At 36.8% G+C, this 17,094-nt stretch overlaps 1 protein-coding gene across 1 annotated transcript in view; it reads right to left on the minus strand.

Annotated features, from left to right (window-relative positions):
• LOC110839916 (uncharacterized) overlaps positions 1-11,963 on the minus strand; it is an 89,338-nt gene extending 77,375 nt beyond the window's left edge. The window contains exons 1-2 of the mRNA XM_022084535.2: positions 11,580-11,963; positions 1,311-1,628 (exon numbers count right to left, since the gene is read on the minus strand). Of these exons, the coding sequence (XP_021940227.2) occupies positions 1,311-1,622 (312 nt within the window). The 5' untranslated portion in view covers positions 1,623-1,628; positions 11,580-11,963. The remainder of the gene's footprint in view (positions 1-1,310; positions 1,629-11,579) is intronic.
• Positions 11,964-17,094: the final 5,131 nt, after the last annotated feature.

Raw genomic sequence — 17,094 nt, forward strand, 5'->3', positions numbered from 1 at the left:
GATATACAGGTAAGTGTGTATACGAATGAGAGTCGGGTAGGCTGATTTATGAGATCATTGTCTTGTGGAATAAAAGTGGTAAAAATATTTATTGTTTCCATCTTACGATTGTAAAGAAAAATTCAGCGAATAGTTTTGTCTGAAAGAAAAGAATGTTTCTTTGCCTAACACAAACTCTCTTGGGTCTTTTTATATTTCAGAATCTTCTAGATTCATGGGTTGATGAATTTCTAGGTCATAACGTCGTGTGGGCACAGAAAAGTTTGAGATATCTTTGGCTTCTGAGTGGGAGTGAAAGAGCAGATGACAGCATGTATAATAAAACTTGTCAGTGTGAACAAGTTGCAGTTCCGCTAGACGGTGAAAACAGGTGGAAAACTTAAAAGAAACAAGGAAATATTTCACTGCGTCAAGCTTATTTTCCGCAAAGTACTCGTAAATAAGAGCTGAAGGGACTCAGAAGTCTTGGCATATTTTTAACATATCACCAAATGCAACTGCTTAAACTATGACGTATCTGAATTGTACTCAGAAGGTACCTGATTCGAATCTTGGTAGAAGCACCGGCCGTCGTGCCCCAAAATTGTTGTTATTTTTCTCATTTCTATTAATCCTGCAATAGCACCTAACTAGAAATATGCTAAATCAATTCCTAACTAATTTTTACCCACCATACAAACTTTCCTAATTCCATTCGACGCTAAAAAACATATGCAGTTGATACAATTGTTAAACAACTTACTGCGTTCTTTCCATGGAGGCAAATGATAAAATAATGATGAATTATAAGAAGGTAAGAATTTTGCAAAGCGTAAGGATCATTTTCTGGAGAAAAATATGTAGAAAACAAATTTCCCACTGGCCGAGAGAGGGCAAAGTTGTTTGATTTTTCCTTTGCCAGAAGTTTTACGAAGGCTTCAAACGACTGAAGTACATTCCCGTTATTTTACGGTTGCCTTTGGCTAGCGCGGGAGGAGTGGGGGTAGTGAAAGCCACGGAAGGATTTTTCTGTTTCACAGATAAACATCTGACCGGCTGCTATATATTTACTACGACTGTTCAGAATTTCATTTTACAGTTTATTTAGTATAGGCGGTGTATAGAACGGAGGTTTCTGTTAGCTCTTCAACACTCGGTCTATATCGTAGGTAGATATCAGAGAACTGACCCACACACCCCTGAGAAATAACTTCGACACAGTGGACTCGACCATGTTTCTAGCGCAGTTGGTAAAACACAAAGTAATATAAGAGTAACCAGGCGAATAGAGAGGAGAAACAAACACAGAAGGTAACAAACACAACACTCACTAGTCTCTGAAGTTGCTGCTGTTGCCACCAGGGGTCCAGGGACGCTGCAGAGACGCCTGAAGTGTAAGAAGTTGTGGCTTGATGATACACGTAACATTTAGTGAGGACGGCCGTTGTAGCCAGGACGACAGCGAGAGCCGTGATGGCTACACTCGTGCTCCTCCATCGCCTTCTCGACCCGGAGTTTGCAAGCAGGTGTGCGGCTGGTAGGGACGCGAGGTCACTCTGGGTCAGACCCAATTTCTCTCCGCGTCTCACCAAATCACGCAGCCTACGACGTGCCGCTACCACTGTAGAGTGCGGTGATCCCATCCCCTGCTGTAAACAGAGCGTTCGTTGACGCGTTTGCAAATCGTAACTTTGACTCTTTGCCTCAGACGGTTTCAAAGTCAGCCACTCGTATATTACGAACGTTAAAATCAACAGCTTTGGGGTTTATTTTCTCAGAAACTATTGAAGATAGTAATTTATTATTACACACTGAAATGTAACAAATAAAATAGTGGTATAACCACGGTAGATTCCCCGTCCCACAAAATTTAATTTTTGTAAACTCATGTTTTTAGTGATGTGTAGTACGCAACAAATACTTTTAGTCTGATGTAAATGTTAATAATAAATTAACATACTCTGGAATTTTTGGTTTTTGTATCTGAACCAGGAACAGATAATGCAATATGAAGGGAGTTTAAAAAATGTTTTTAGAGTCACATAGGAAAGGAAAATGTTTCACTACTGTGAATCTATGGATGAGCCATTATTTTTGACAGGGTAGCCAGCACATGAAGTGGAGTTTCCACTACAAAACACACAAACCTCTATCTCAAACAACTTCAGAAATATATATTTTTAAAATAAATACGTAGCGATCAACCAGAGTAAGATTAATTTGCTAGGATATATTGAATTATGTTTTCAAACTTAAGAGTTAGCATATGCATTATATACGGAGTTATTCAGCATACTCTCAGTTTTTAATTGAAACCGAAAATCAGTATTTTGAGAACCGCAGTTTCGCTGAAGGCACAGTGCAGGCTTATGTCGGGGTGTGTCAAACGGAACGGTGCGTTCTGACGTCAATTTATATGTGCCGCAACGTTTTGAATCCAAATGATTTTCTGGGCATTTAACAGCGGATCATAAAATATAGCAAGAACAATGGGATCTTATGCGGTCTGGTTTAGTCATCTCGTCGGCGTATTCTGTTTGCTGTTGCTGTCTCGATTCTGATATTTCTTCTTGAGATGCTAATAGTCTGTCAGCTAATTAATAAACCCCGGTCCTCATGGAAACCAAGTTTCGTTACCATGTTCATCACTAGTCCTCGTCACTGATTAGAATATTTAATGTCCAATCCGACTACATCGAGATGGAGCACAATTGCTGTCTGTTATTGACATTGTAACGGATATGTCATGGAAGCATAGAACATCTTGGCCGCCTGAATGCCTGTCATTTTATAACCTTACCCTTTATCCTGTACGTTTTTTAGCCGTTCCTATATATACTCGTCGCAAGAAATCTCCAAGCTTCGTCAACCTTTACAAATGCACACGATATTGTTTCTATTCTCTTTCATACTTTCATTCTTGTAAGATGGCTGTCTTCTGGGTTGTAGCGCTGTGTAGTCTGGTAGACGTTCATCATTAGGACGACCTCCCTGATGATGGCAGCAGCAACACTAATAAACTTTTACCAGACTACACTGTGCTACAACCCAGAAGACAGCCATCTTAGTATTCACAGCCATCAGAACACCAAGTCTTCCTTTTTTCTTCTTATTTTATTAATTTTTATATCCTCTCTTCTTTTTCTTTCATTATTTTTCTTTGTTTATTCTCGTTCGTTTTATCGTAATTAATTTCCGTCATGATGTTTTATTATATAAGTGGTACTGACATTGTTAAGTAAATGTTTAATAATGCTAATTGGATTGAAGTGGCTCATGTGTCCATTCTACTGGTAACTTTCTTTTCTAATTTCCTTGCTTGTATGAAGTATAGGACCGTGCTCTCTCGTTTGACTCTTTGTGTTCATTTATACTACAAACTATTTTCTTGTTTGTAATAGCTTATCATGAATCGAAACTCAGATAACAGAAACTTCGTGGATATTTACGTCAATTTTGTCGTCCCTTCCACGCCTGTTCTTTATAAATCACACGACCAAACCCTAATATTTACGAATTATTCCATTTGCTCTCCGAATCTGTGGAAACACTAGACGTAACGAGGTTTCGTTTGTGGTAGTTCAATCAGAAATACGTTTACTGGAGCCCTCATAGACGATAATCCAAACGTAAAAGACGAAATAATTATTTCGCAACCATACAATTAACAGATATTGACATTGAACAGAGTTTCCACCTCGTTCCGAGATACACCATTTGTTGAAATGGATGCAAATATCACTGATGAACCGTATAAACGCCAGATATTTAAAATTGGTTTTACAGACTGCATTTAAATTCACTGAAATAAACATTTTATATATGGAATTGATGAGACTGGTTTGAATTTACGTACCATTTAAAAGAGATATGCGGAATTACACGAATATTTCATGAACAACCGGGCTTTGTTTATTTTATGTGTCAAGTTCGTTAAACAGATATTCGCTCAAAATTATTTGTTTGCAGTAACCGTTGTTTTCATTCGTTTCATAAAGACTGCGTTTTGTCACGGAAATTTATTGCCACGGCGTCCTAACAGCGCGTCTGTGTTAGAATGAGCTACATATAAATGCGGTATTTTGTGCAACTAATTTCTGTACCCGCTCGTCTGGCTGTAGTTTCTCTGGATTTACTGTCAGTCACTTCAAGCTCGAGTCAGTCGACTCGAGCGTGAAGCCATGACGTCATGCTGAGTGCTTTTCCTAAAAACTGCCCCTTACTAACTAACGCAGAACTAAGAATCAGCTGATGTGTCTATACCACGTATTAGGACGGCTGTGCGCCTGCGCAGAACTAATTATCTGGTGTTACAATTGATATTAAGTGCAGCTAAAACTATAAGCGACCTTTGGAACCAATACTTGAGTCAGTCCAGTTAAATTAGTTTCTTAACCCTTTCGCATGATATGAGGTACCATGCTTAGACGAACTCATTCTTTGATCTAGAATCAGGCCTATGTGTTTTGTGTTTAAGAGTTTCAGAGAAATAAACTAAAAATATATTTAAATTAAATTATTTGGTTATTCCGTCAAATCACAATGTATTTAAAATAAGATAATTAAAATAATTAAAATATCATTCTGTGTTCCATATCGAATAATCGATTTACAATTGGAACAGTTACAACATGTTTCGGTTTTATTAAACCATCATCAGGTGTAAAATTATATTAAATTTAAAACTCAATTACAATTTTTTACAATTTTTCGTAGTGTAGTTTTTTGGAGGTCGTGTCCAGATATTTTCATATAATGGATCAACTTTATTGTTTGAAGTGATGCTTTTGATGTTTACATCGGTCAGAGATGAAATAGTAGACAACACAGTTGTGTCTGGAGGTGATCCAGAAGTATTACCTTATCCGATGAAGGTTTATTAACTGTTCCAATTGTAAAACGATTATTCGATATGGAACACAGAATGATATTTTAATTATTTTAATTATCTTATTTTAAATACATTGTGATTTGACGGAATAACCAAATAATTTAATTTTAATTTAATAAATCACAATATGACGCAACTACACTATCTTAAAAAATGTTGCTTTTCATTTATACAAATGATACGTCACCATGCAAATATTTTCAACAGAAGAATACGTCAGTCAATCTTTGGCGATGACACTCATATAAATAATATTTAAGAAGTAAAAAATTTCCGCGTGAAGAATTAAGGGAAATTTAAATTAGTGTTTTAAAAGCGTTTTTATTCAAAAGTGAAACAAAGCAGTGTATACAAATTAAAATCATTTCTTATCTTCGCTTAATTACGGAAGCTGCGAAACGTTAACATCAGATTTGCTGCGTTGCATAGAATTACCTGCATATAGTAAGCCGTGGATGAGTAAACAGTGTTTTGTTACAGTGATTTTTTTACACAAAGCACCATATTCAAATTAAAATTAAGTGGTGTTTATCACACAAAGTTAAACCTCTTACTTATCCTTTATTAATTAATTAACATAAAATTATTTCAAGTAGTGCAATGCCAAAAATGATATTACATCGAGATTATATTAGCTGCGCTGTATTATGCACAAGTCCTTAAACAAAATAGGCCATGGATAAATGATGAAGCAGCAGTTGAGTATTATATAGACAAATTCAGTCCGCATCGCAACGAAAGCACAGTTTACCATTACAAAGACGAATTGGTTAATGCTGTTTTGGGGATTAATCTCTGTTCACACTGAGAACCATGCGAAACTTATAAATATACTCGCTTGGCAAAATTCAAATTAGTGACTTGTAACGTATATGCCACATATAATTCCACTAAGCTTTAAATGGTTAATACCAGTAAGGGAAACGTGGACGGATCTCAATACTGAGCCAGCCTCAGTCCAATTTAGGCATAATATATATTTTATTTTAATATAAATTAAATTGTTTACTCTGAGAGGAATTTATGTGCACGTAACGTAGAACAGAGGCCCGGCTTCGAGACCAGATTAGTCCACGTTGGATTTATAGTGGACAGAGTGGCACTTTGGTAGCTTTTACTCCGAATCCGTTTTCTCCTGTCAGTAGACTGTCATTACACTCATGTATTATCTAGGACATTGACAATAAGTCTGTTAGCGAACCCAGTTCCACAGAGACATAGTCTCACCCCATTACAACAATAAGACGGATTAATTACTTGCGAAATTAGGTACAAATGTAGGTACAAGAGGAGCTTCATGGTTGTAAATGTGTCCTATTACTATCATCCCATCTCTGTGGTGAGCATGGCTGTTGAATACAAGCCCTTCTGTTTCCTTAGGCTTCATTTTCTGTTGTAGACACGTACTCCGATTATCATGACAGGTTTTTCGTGTTTTTTTAGACGCTGCACACAAAAGGTTGAACATAACATTAAAATGTAACAAGATTGCTTCTCTTCACGGCATTCTTGATTATCAAGGTGGCTGTCTTCTGGGTTGTAGCGCCGTGTAGCCTGGTAGATGTTTACCAACTTTTCATAGGTCTTTGTTGCCTCCATCATCAGGGCAATAAATGTCACTCATCTTCCTGATGATGGAGGCAGGAAGAACCTTTGAAACGTCGCTAAACTTCTAGCAGACTACACGGCGCTACAACCCTGAATACAGCCATCTTTAGACTCACTGCCGTGAGAACCTCAAATCCTACTTAATTATCGTTTACAAGCATTGTTCTTTCCAAAGCAAATTATATGTGCAGTTGAGAAAGTATTGCTAAATGTGCAATGAAGTTAAGTCATATTTCCGACCTTGGAAGTGAGTCTTAGATTCAGTATAAGCATAAAATTTCTTGGCTGTCTCATTTGGTCAGACAGTCAAAGAATCAGTTATCAGCAGGGCCTTAAGTGGTCGGTTAAATATTTAATCAAACAATTTTATTAGACAAACAATTAATTAATTACATGGTCAGTCACTAGCAGAGTCAGTTTATTTGTTAGTTTCTTCGTAATTAGATACCAAGACAGTTATTTCGTTAACTAAGTAGTAAAATTTCATCACTCCTGTTATAGAATCTATACATTCAACTTATATATGTATTTAATTTATTGTTATTCTTCATTGCACATACTTAGTGTCCTTAAATGATTTACGTAAACAAATATAACCTATTTAATTTGTGTTATTGTGCATAGATTTTTATATTTAAAACAGATTTAATTCTGAACAAATAACACCATTATTTTGAGTCGCAATAAATTTCAAAGTATTCTTTTGTCACTTGAAGTTGATAATACATATTTTTTGCATGTATAAGTATAACAAAAAGTTTATTACAATATCAAATTAAACACAAACATAATAATAGAATTAAAATGTTGTATAGGAAGCCATATTTAGTACTCTTTACATCTTCGCAATGTATAAAAAACTTCCATTTTTATACAGAATATGTTAGAATTAGTTACACTTATGGAATATTTAATGCAGCTACACATACTGATTTAATCAAGAGCAATTATATATTAGATAAAATCATATTTGGGGTAATTTTACAACTATCAACAGATACCAAAGCAAAATTCCCTAATTAGTTTGCTGCTAATGATGGTTAATATATTATATCGCAGGTCATTTTAAATTTAATTCATATGCTGTAAGTTTATGAAATTAGCTTTCGACTCGCGTCTCCAGGGCCGTCGGTAGTCTACCGATTATCATGATGGATTATCTTCAGAGGGTTCTTAGTTTATTGCCCATCGCTTGTACTAACATAAAATATAAAAAAAATTCTGTCATCACAATGGCAACCATTCACATGAAAATGGGACTCGAAACTCCTTATAGTGCGCATTAAAACTACTTCCAATGACAGAAAATGTCACATATTATTTTCTTGTCATTCCAGAAACTTGTTAGCGTGTATATGATGCAAAGAACAAGCGTTCTTTATTACACTTTTGCAAAACAAGTCATCAAAATAAAACTATATATTTAGTAAGCAGCGGAAGACACGTTATTCTCTAACCAGTGATCCGCGACGCTGTTGGACGATGCTTGCCTTTTGAAACGTTTAACGCTTTTGATTTGAATTGTATTGTAAGACCTTGGTATTAAAATACGTTTGACAGGGAGCAAAGTTGCACGCCTTACTTACGGCAGTAGGTCTTAGCCATTACCCAGTGATCATGACCATGATAAATATTTCGTACTGTCCCAACAGTGCGACAGATATATTGAATTTAAATAATAGGATTTAATAATTTGAAGAAAACTGATCACATAATGGACAGGATGTAAAATTGTCGAATTCCTATAGGAATCTAGGAGTGACTTCTCGTTGAAAATAGAAATATTTGAATATCAACAAAGAGATAATTCGACAAAATATAAAACAGGCCCGGGACGGACATGTCTGCTCGAAACCATGAAGTAGTTGATGATGACGGAAGAATTTCTGAAAATATAAAGTAATGGTCATAAATTTTATTCAACCAAATGCCCTCGTCGAGTGGTCAGTACTCCTGTTTCGTGTCCTTAAAGGCCTGGCTTCGAATCTAAGCCGGAGGCTGGCTATTTTGATAGAGTTTCTTCCATGATTTTCTCAGGCTCCCCAGTTAAGCGACGGAATTTTGCCCTTAAATAAGCTATCCAATGTATCATCACAGTAATCTTAACCAACCATTGCTATAGGCTTGTAACCTAATGTTTTTCCCTCGATGATTGGTAATTCAATGAGATTTATTACGACAGTTCTCAGGTTTTGTAAAAATGATTCCAGTTTGTTGATCAGGAATGTATCCACAATTTGAGCACCGGGTGGTGTACTCTGCTATATTCAAGTATTCTATCAGTGTGTACAAATGAAAACTGGTCATACAATGGAGCCTTGAATGCTTTTACCATGCCGTAAACATACCAACTTTTGAGGCCGATAGGTAGCCATATCAATATGTCGACAGAATCAAAGACCTTTAAACATGTACTGAACCAATACTGCATTCCAAAATTATGCATTCGTCTCCAAAAAGATTCCATGGCTTTATTCAAGCTTTCTTGTATACCACATTTATTGTAGAATTGGCCCTCTTTATCCCCGTAATTCAGAAGACAGAGGTCAATGTTAAACTTGGAATCTGTATACATCAACGGAGAAACACAATTCACCGTTGAAATTTTTAGTTAATTATTCTAAAATCGAAGAGAAATGTCTATAAAGGATCGTCAGGAGACCTCGAGAAAGGGGCCGATCAGATAAATAATTGAGCCGTACGACTGAGGTTTTGAAAACTGAATTTATTTTGGACTGGAATGGCACTTAGCAACAAGCTGTTACAAATATGGTAACGAATCTTTATATTTCATTAAAATGTGGAATTATTTCTCCTTGGGTAGCCGAAACTTTTACAAAGAAGAGTTTGGTATTTTAATATAGTACATTCATTGTCAGTTACATCAAAATAAGTTTTATGTAAATCTATTTTTCCGTAAATCCCATATCTCCATATTTCTGGATATTTTTTTCCTTATTTGACACTTTATGTTACTCCTAGGAAAATATTACGAGAATTAAAGGTGAAAATGGCTGTCATCTGGGTTCTGTGCTTTGTAGAAACAGATCAACATTTCAGAGGTGCTTACTGATTAGTTATTAGGGCGTTAAGTGATGGGAGCAGTAAACATCTCTGAAACGTCTGTCAGTGAGAGACACGGCCGAAGATCCCAGAAGGCAGTCATCTTTACACTCTCGGCTGTGGGAATCTGAAATTTCACACCATTACAGATGTTTATTAAAAGCGGCACAGTTGAGAGTAGGATGTGGGAATCAATTTTGGATTACTGTGTGTTTTATGAAGCTGAAAAGAACCAGAGAAATCCTATGAGATAGGCAGCGACACTGTCGGAACCAGGTAAAAATTTGTCGAGTTACTTTGTGGTTTATTTAAGGGTGATTTAGTAATTTACATAAGAATAATTAAGTTCCGCCATCCAAATTATAAATAAAGCCTGTATTGCGTAATCTGTTATTGTACTTCAAGACTCGCTAACGTTAACTAAATATCATTGTCACTGATAAATTAGAGTAATGGTTGTCCGTATTAATGAAGTTTTAATTTAATTATTTATTTCAACGTTTTTTTTAATTCGTTAAATTAAGCCTGTGGCAGTCATTAGATATATACTAATAATTTTACTTGTGCCTGTTAATAATCGTTTAAATATACATTTCGTGATTTACATAAAGTTATTATTATATAGTTCGTTCCTTTTTTAAAGTAAGTGGACATTACGATATAACTAAAGAAGAAGAACTTCGTCATTTACACAGTTTTATACTTTTAGAATAGTTGAATAAAACCACATCAACGCTAAAGTTTAAGGCAACAGGTTCGTCCGAAGTGTTGGAAGTTTCATTCAGTTAGACATGATATCATAACATAAAATAATCTTTCTTTCTCGTATTTTCAGTTCTCATACTATCATAACTACAATTAACTACTGATTTTGAGTTTTACTATCATTATTTATTGAAGTTTTATAAATGAGCGTGAATTTTTTTAACACACTTTTCTGACATTGTGTTATTTACGTATCTCCCAGACATAAACGTCTGGTTAATGCTTATTATTGACACGTGTAAAGTCGCAGAACTTGTCTTATTCTAAAACATAAATATCTGAGCATGTCATACGGCAATATGCATTATAATGTGTAGTAGCAACTTAATTTTAAATACTTTATACTAGATTTATTGTGTGATTTAATTGATATGTTATTATTTACAATTCTTTTTGTAATTTACAATTGCATTAACATCATTCGTAAGGATTTATTTCACTCACTAACACTTTTATGTCCTAAAACTGTCTATTTTTATATTATTCAAGTGCCTTGACTAACAAGGATTACGTTTTACAGTAACACGACATAGTATCTTTCAGTTATCTGTAGTCTATATCTGATTTTTCTGCCTCACTTTAATGTTCTCACATGTTACATGTTTTTGTTTCCATATTTTAGTATTTTCCTGTAAATATTAATTAATATGATTACTTTATTATTGTTGTTACCCAGAATTGTTGGAGCTGTATTTAATTCTTAATAATAAACCATCTTTTAATCAAAATGTTTACGCGTATGTGTAATTACTCCGCTTGAAACACGGCAGAGCTACACAAAACTTTGATATCTTTTTCCTGGAAAGCATTAAGAGTGGAGAATGCATAACAAAATATTGTGGCAAAATCCGCGTTCATTACTATAAAATTTAATTACACTTCACTGTGAAATCAAGCAATTATCTTACGAACAACAAAGGGTATCATAAAAAGTGGATATTGTATCAGGTTAATTTATTATGTTTTATTCAAAAGTTACTGCTTCTCAGAATTAATATTTTATATTACTGCTAGATTTTACAGATTCTGAGTATTATTTTTACATATTTTATTTTCTAACAAGAATAACATTTGACACAGGTGGTGTACTTTCAGATAAATGTATCTTATATTTATTTATATATTTTGTTAATCGCTCCTGATTATGATTTAATAACTTTTATTTTAAATCTTATTCTTCACTCATTTCTGTGCACTTCAAGTTTAAGAAGAATGCTGTAAGTAAAAATATGACAAAGTATATATTTCTGTCTAACATAAATTTGTAACTCACTGTTAGTTGTGATAAGGTGGCTTCGACTTGTTCTCTTTCTTTCGCAAGATTTACTTGTCAGGTAAGTAGATGTCTCTGCAGATACAGCGAGTCCCTAAATTACTGTGCATTCATAGACACTGATACTGGTATATGCTATAGATACAATTCACTTAAATAATATCAAAATATTCTTCTTGTCTCTTTCTCTTTTTGCTTCCCATTTTTAGACCGTGAATAATTGTACAGATGACTGACACCGGTATGAACAGTACCCTGTGTTGCCGACCGATAGCTAACTCCACTGTGCCCCTCGATAGCTGCCCACTTACTACGTTCAGTGTGGGGTTGTATCCAGCTTTTTAGTCCAGCAACATCACCACTTCTCTGGTCCAGAAACCGGCGGGAGCAGACACTTCCATTCCCCCCCCCCCCCCCCCCCCCCCGCCCGCCTCGTACCTCGACAGACGATTCGCGCGCGCGCTTTTCAGTTCCGGGTCAGGTCACATAATGCGCATGAACCACAACATATATACATCAAAGGTTCGAGTTGAATACATACCTTTATTTTGGATGAAATTACTGCTCAATCTTGAAGTACAAATGCGACATTCAAAATGTACTAACTGAAGTTAATTTGAGTTCTTGTGTTTTAATTTACCACAATTTTTCGATATTAAAATAAACTATAATTTCTGTACTATATGAGATTATGTATGATTTGAGGTTTTCACAGCGGTGAGTATGAAGATTTCTGTCTTCTGGGTTGTTGCGGTAGTATGGTAGATTAATCGCCCTGATGACGGAGGCAGTATGACCTCTGAAATGTTGGTAAACATCTACCATACTACGCAGCGCAACAACCCATAAGACAGAAGTCTTCATCTTTATATGAGATTACTTTAAAGTTACATTGGTGTAAAGGAATAAACAGTATATTCATCGCATATAATTCGTTGCTATTGATTATATAGATGCTATAATATTAATTAAGGTCTCGATTTACATCACCGCCAATTGCGCTCATTTTACAGAAACTGTAATTATTTCGCGAAATTATGGCCGAATATGATACCACTGATTACGGGGCGCCATAATGTTTAAAGGACAATTGGTTGTGCAACAATTAATTTTACTACGGGATCCAGATCAGATGTGGTGTTCCTGAACGTCTACCACTTTATCCTTTAAAAAGGCGAGCTCGCATTTAGTTTTCCCTGGAAAACGAATATGCGAATTACATGAATTCCAGGAAGTGTAATTCGAGTTAGTGGCTATATTATTTTGATTATCCCAGCAACTAACCAGCATGTTAGAAGTAGCTCGAATGAATCGGACGAGTGAGGTACTGATGACGGGGAACTTCGAAAATAAAATGTCCGCGTTTTCTGAATTATGTTGTGCCCTCGAGTGCTTATAGGATAAGACATCTGGTATGTACAAACACAAGGATACTCATGAAAGCGCTTTCTAGGATATAGAAAAAAGCAATGGGGAAAGTGATTTGATGGAGTCGAAAGAAGTTGCTAACAAAATTAAGAACATGCTGTCAACCCAAATGAATACGTGTTCGTATCCAACCACCCACTCGGCATGGTCCGTTCTCTTTGTAAACTTTAATAACTTTAACTTAATAATTCGTTTACAACTAAAATACCTTCTTGCACAAGAGATTCCATCTTTTGCACTGACCACTTCAGTGAATGCTAAACCCGAGCTGACGTTTGTCCAATTCACCGCTCACAACATTCTTGTTATTTCGACACTGTGCAGCCCATTAAAATTAAAAAAAATTAAATTGAAATTAAATCCGTGGCGTAACAGCTCCAGAGAGCCAAAGCCGACTAGCTTGACCGCTGGCCTCACGTTCACATGCCTAAGTAGAGGTGAAAGATCATCCGACCAGATACAGGATGACGTGTGGTCAGCACGACGAACCCCCAGCCATTGCTAGCTTTCCTGACCGGATTACGCTACTCATTGTAGCTCCCCAATTTCCTCACGATGCTGGGTTGGCATCGGTCGAAAATCTCATGAGAAATTTCTTTCCCCGAGACTCGAACCAGCGCGCATTCCGTATCGCCTGTCCGAAGCATGATGCCTTAGACCACGCGGCTACGGCGCGGGATCTGTGCAGCCCATAGACATGTAAAATTGGTTAAATAAACACTAATTAGCGATGCAGTAGATATGAAACAACAGCTATTATCATGTAAATCCTGACCGTATCAAAATGTCTTAAAATAATTTCTTAAGAGCGTGATGTTTGTGAAAAATGTAATAGTCTAGCACTTGGCCGTATTCGTTTCATCTCGCGTGTATCTTAAAGACCTTCAAAACTGAGTCTCATATTTACAGACATCTTTGTTCTACTGCACATTAATTATGACATCCCGTACCAAAGCATTACTCGTTATAACTTTTCACCCTTTGTACCTCTGAGCGCAGAATCTCTTTGATGTCGCAGCAGAAAACTGCTGACCTCCTAACAGCCGGGTGTAACGAAGAGGACTCTTATCATTCTGCGGTGCTTGAAGGGTGCGCATGCATGTTACCTTTGTTAGCCCGGTTAACACTTTAGAAACCCAATAACAAGAAGGCATTTATAGGATTTGAGACTTCCGCGGCGAGTACAATCAATAAAATCATCTCGGGCAATCAGCCGCGTCAACTGGTTACCGTAGTAAACCGACGTTTCGGGAACCAACTCTGTCCCCATCATCAGGTTTCTGATGTGACTGAGTCAGTAACATAATATATTACACATCAAAACGGTATTTATCTATTTCATGAATTTCATTAATTCAAATTACTCCCATGTTGTTATGCTAGGGCGCCATATTAGCTCGTCGCTGCTTTATTTCGACGCCATTGTTGTTTCAAGTGCCATTCGAGATCATTGTGATGCATTCGACAAATCTTCCGTGTGTGCCGTGGGATATACAGCCTGATCTGTTCTGCTGAACTGACTCAAATGAATGGAATTAGAGAGCCATGTGGCTTGGGTTTCATTATCGTATTACTCCCGTCGATCGAATCCCGAGTTGGAACTTCGGGTCGAGCTTCGCTGGACAGGGCGTTGGTAGTCTGTCAGCAGCTGATATAACCAGGAGGGCGAATTGTTATCATTTTATACCTCTTTTCGGTGTAATCTGCATGGAAATAAAAGTTACTGTTTTAAACTCCTTGTATGAAAATATCACTAAAAGTTTTAGATAAAGAAGGCAGACTGTTTTCTGGATTGTAGCGCCTTGAGGTCTGGTAAAATTTTACCAAAATCAGGTCTATAAGTACTCATCGTCTTGATTATGGAGGCAACAAGGACCTCTGAGACGTTGGAAAACTTCTACCAGACTACACGACGCTACAACCCAGAAGATAGAAATCTACGTTCTTACCTCAAATCCTACGTCGCTGTTGTCATATGCCTTATTCCTCTCCCTTGGTCTGGCCTTTGTTTCTAAATCGGCTAACAAACCTAAGAGGGTTCTTGTAGTGTATGCTGGTATAGCGTCTCCAAATAGTCCACAACCGCTTTCTTCCATATCCTCCACAACCAACCTCCTCTCCGAAGATACCAAATCGCTATACTAGAGAGAAGTCTATGAGCTCGGATCCTCACAAAAAGAAACTGAAGAAAAAGTAAGGAAGAGGGAGAAACGTGAATAATACAAAGGAAATAAGTTTGCTTTCTCATTCCTAGAGAGAGAAGGAAACTGCTTATACTTCTTTTTGATGTATTTAAGATTAAGAAACTTTGAAATGTTTGAATTCCATTTTCTTGTCGTTACCCAGTGTTCTGTCTTCCTCCCCATTTCCATTCCGGTTCGACTTTTAAGCGCGATCCACGAAAAACAGTCTCGTAGTTGTTCGTATTACACTGTCTGTCTGTGGCCGAGGTATAAATCTGATATTTTTCGTTGTTTTCAAAACAGAATATCCGACATCGTATTGTTCCATTGTCCTCGTCACCAAAAACGACAGTCGTATTATAAAACTAGTGTAAAAATGTGTGCACGAATGAGTAAGCCATTTCCAAATTCATTCTTTATGGTTTTTATTACATCGCTGACCATCGTGTTTGTTGCCCTTGAACGTTAATCACTTTGCATGTCACAAGTATAGTCTATAAGCTATTATTTTTATTTTGTACTGAAGAATGCTTCAAATAAGATATTTACATTTTTTCACAGTGACTCCTTTTGTAAGGAAACTGGTGATGCACCTTAAAACAGGGCCACGACTGCTTTTCCATTTTTATCTTACATATTTAAACTCTGTATAAACTCAACTCATCTAAAATGGATATCTTCTGGGGGGGGGGGGGGGGGGGGTTCCAAAGTGTAGTCTTGTACAGTTACCGACGTGTCTGATGTGCTTTCCATTATCAGGGCAATTCCCTGCACCCCTGAAACGTCGGTAATCTTCTACTGGACTACACTCACCGCCTTGATAACCTGATATATCACAAGAAGTCTACCCTCTGTTGTAAACATCTCTTATATTGGTTGTCAGGGTTGAAGATGGAGACAGTGTGTTCCTCAGAAACGTTTGTACCTACCTTCAAGTCTACACTGCGTCACAGCCCAAAGCCCAACCCACATAGAATCTCTACTCATCACACACAGGCCGGTATTCTAGGACAGTTCTAGATGTGATCAGATTCACGTTGTGTGACCCTCATTGGCCTCTTTGCTGGAATATTGTGCGTGATTTCGTGAATAAATATATATATATATATATATATATATATATATATATGGTTGTACCTTGTGTGCTCCGATGTAAAGCTACAACGACCAGTGATTCACGAACCCGCATCCCAAAGATGATGTCTGCAAATCGCAGTAGGATAGAATCAGTCCCCAGTGGAATAGACGTGAGCGTCGCTTGCACATATAGAATCATCCTTAATTGGAATGACTTGCTTTTTTAATGTATGGTTGATTTCTGGGTAGAACTTTCCGATCCTGTTGGCACAAAGGACTTAAAGAAAAGCCGCGAGTCATCGTGCCTGGATAAATAGTGTAGGATAAAAGGGGGAGGTGGAGATGCGGAAGACAAGGCGAGGAATAAACCGTTCCTGACAGGAGTGAAAATTGAAAAATAAATTGTTAAGGGAGTAGCATTGCATAGAACATAGAAACAGCAAATTTGACTCAAGAGGGGGGTAGGAATGACAGAAGCAGTTTCAAGAAAGAATAGTCATCACGTTAGTAACCGATAAGTGTGGGTAAACAGGGGTTCGCCTTCACCTTGCAAATGTTGTGTTAATGTTTTATTTTGCATTTCAGTAAACTCTGAGAATAATGTGTGATATAGACACCGAGGAAAATATCTAATCCTAGTTCGTAGCGCGTTGCTACAGGTCACACAAGAATGTCTCTAGAACGTTTTAATGACTTTAACTTTTATTTGAATGCCTTCATGTTTACAGTGATGCTAACTTTCTGGTTTCGCAGTTCGAAGGATCTACACCAATTCCAAATCCCGCAACTGGACACGATCTTAAGCCATTTTCATCACCTCCTGTCGT

This window comes from Zootermopsis nevadensis, unplaced genomic scaffold, assembly GCF_977971745.1.
Source record: "Zootermopsis nevadensis isolate Lab colony 2312 unplaced genomic scaffold, Znev_1.0 Znev_ptg000002l, whole genome shotgun sequence".
Taxonomy (NCBI): Eukaryota; Metazoa; Arthropoda; class Insecta; order Blattodea; family Termopsidae; genus Zootermopsis; species Zootermopsis nevadensis.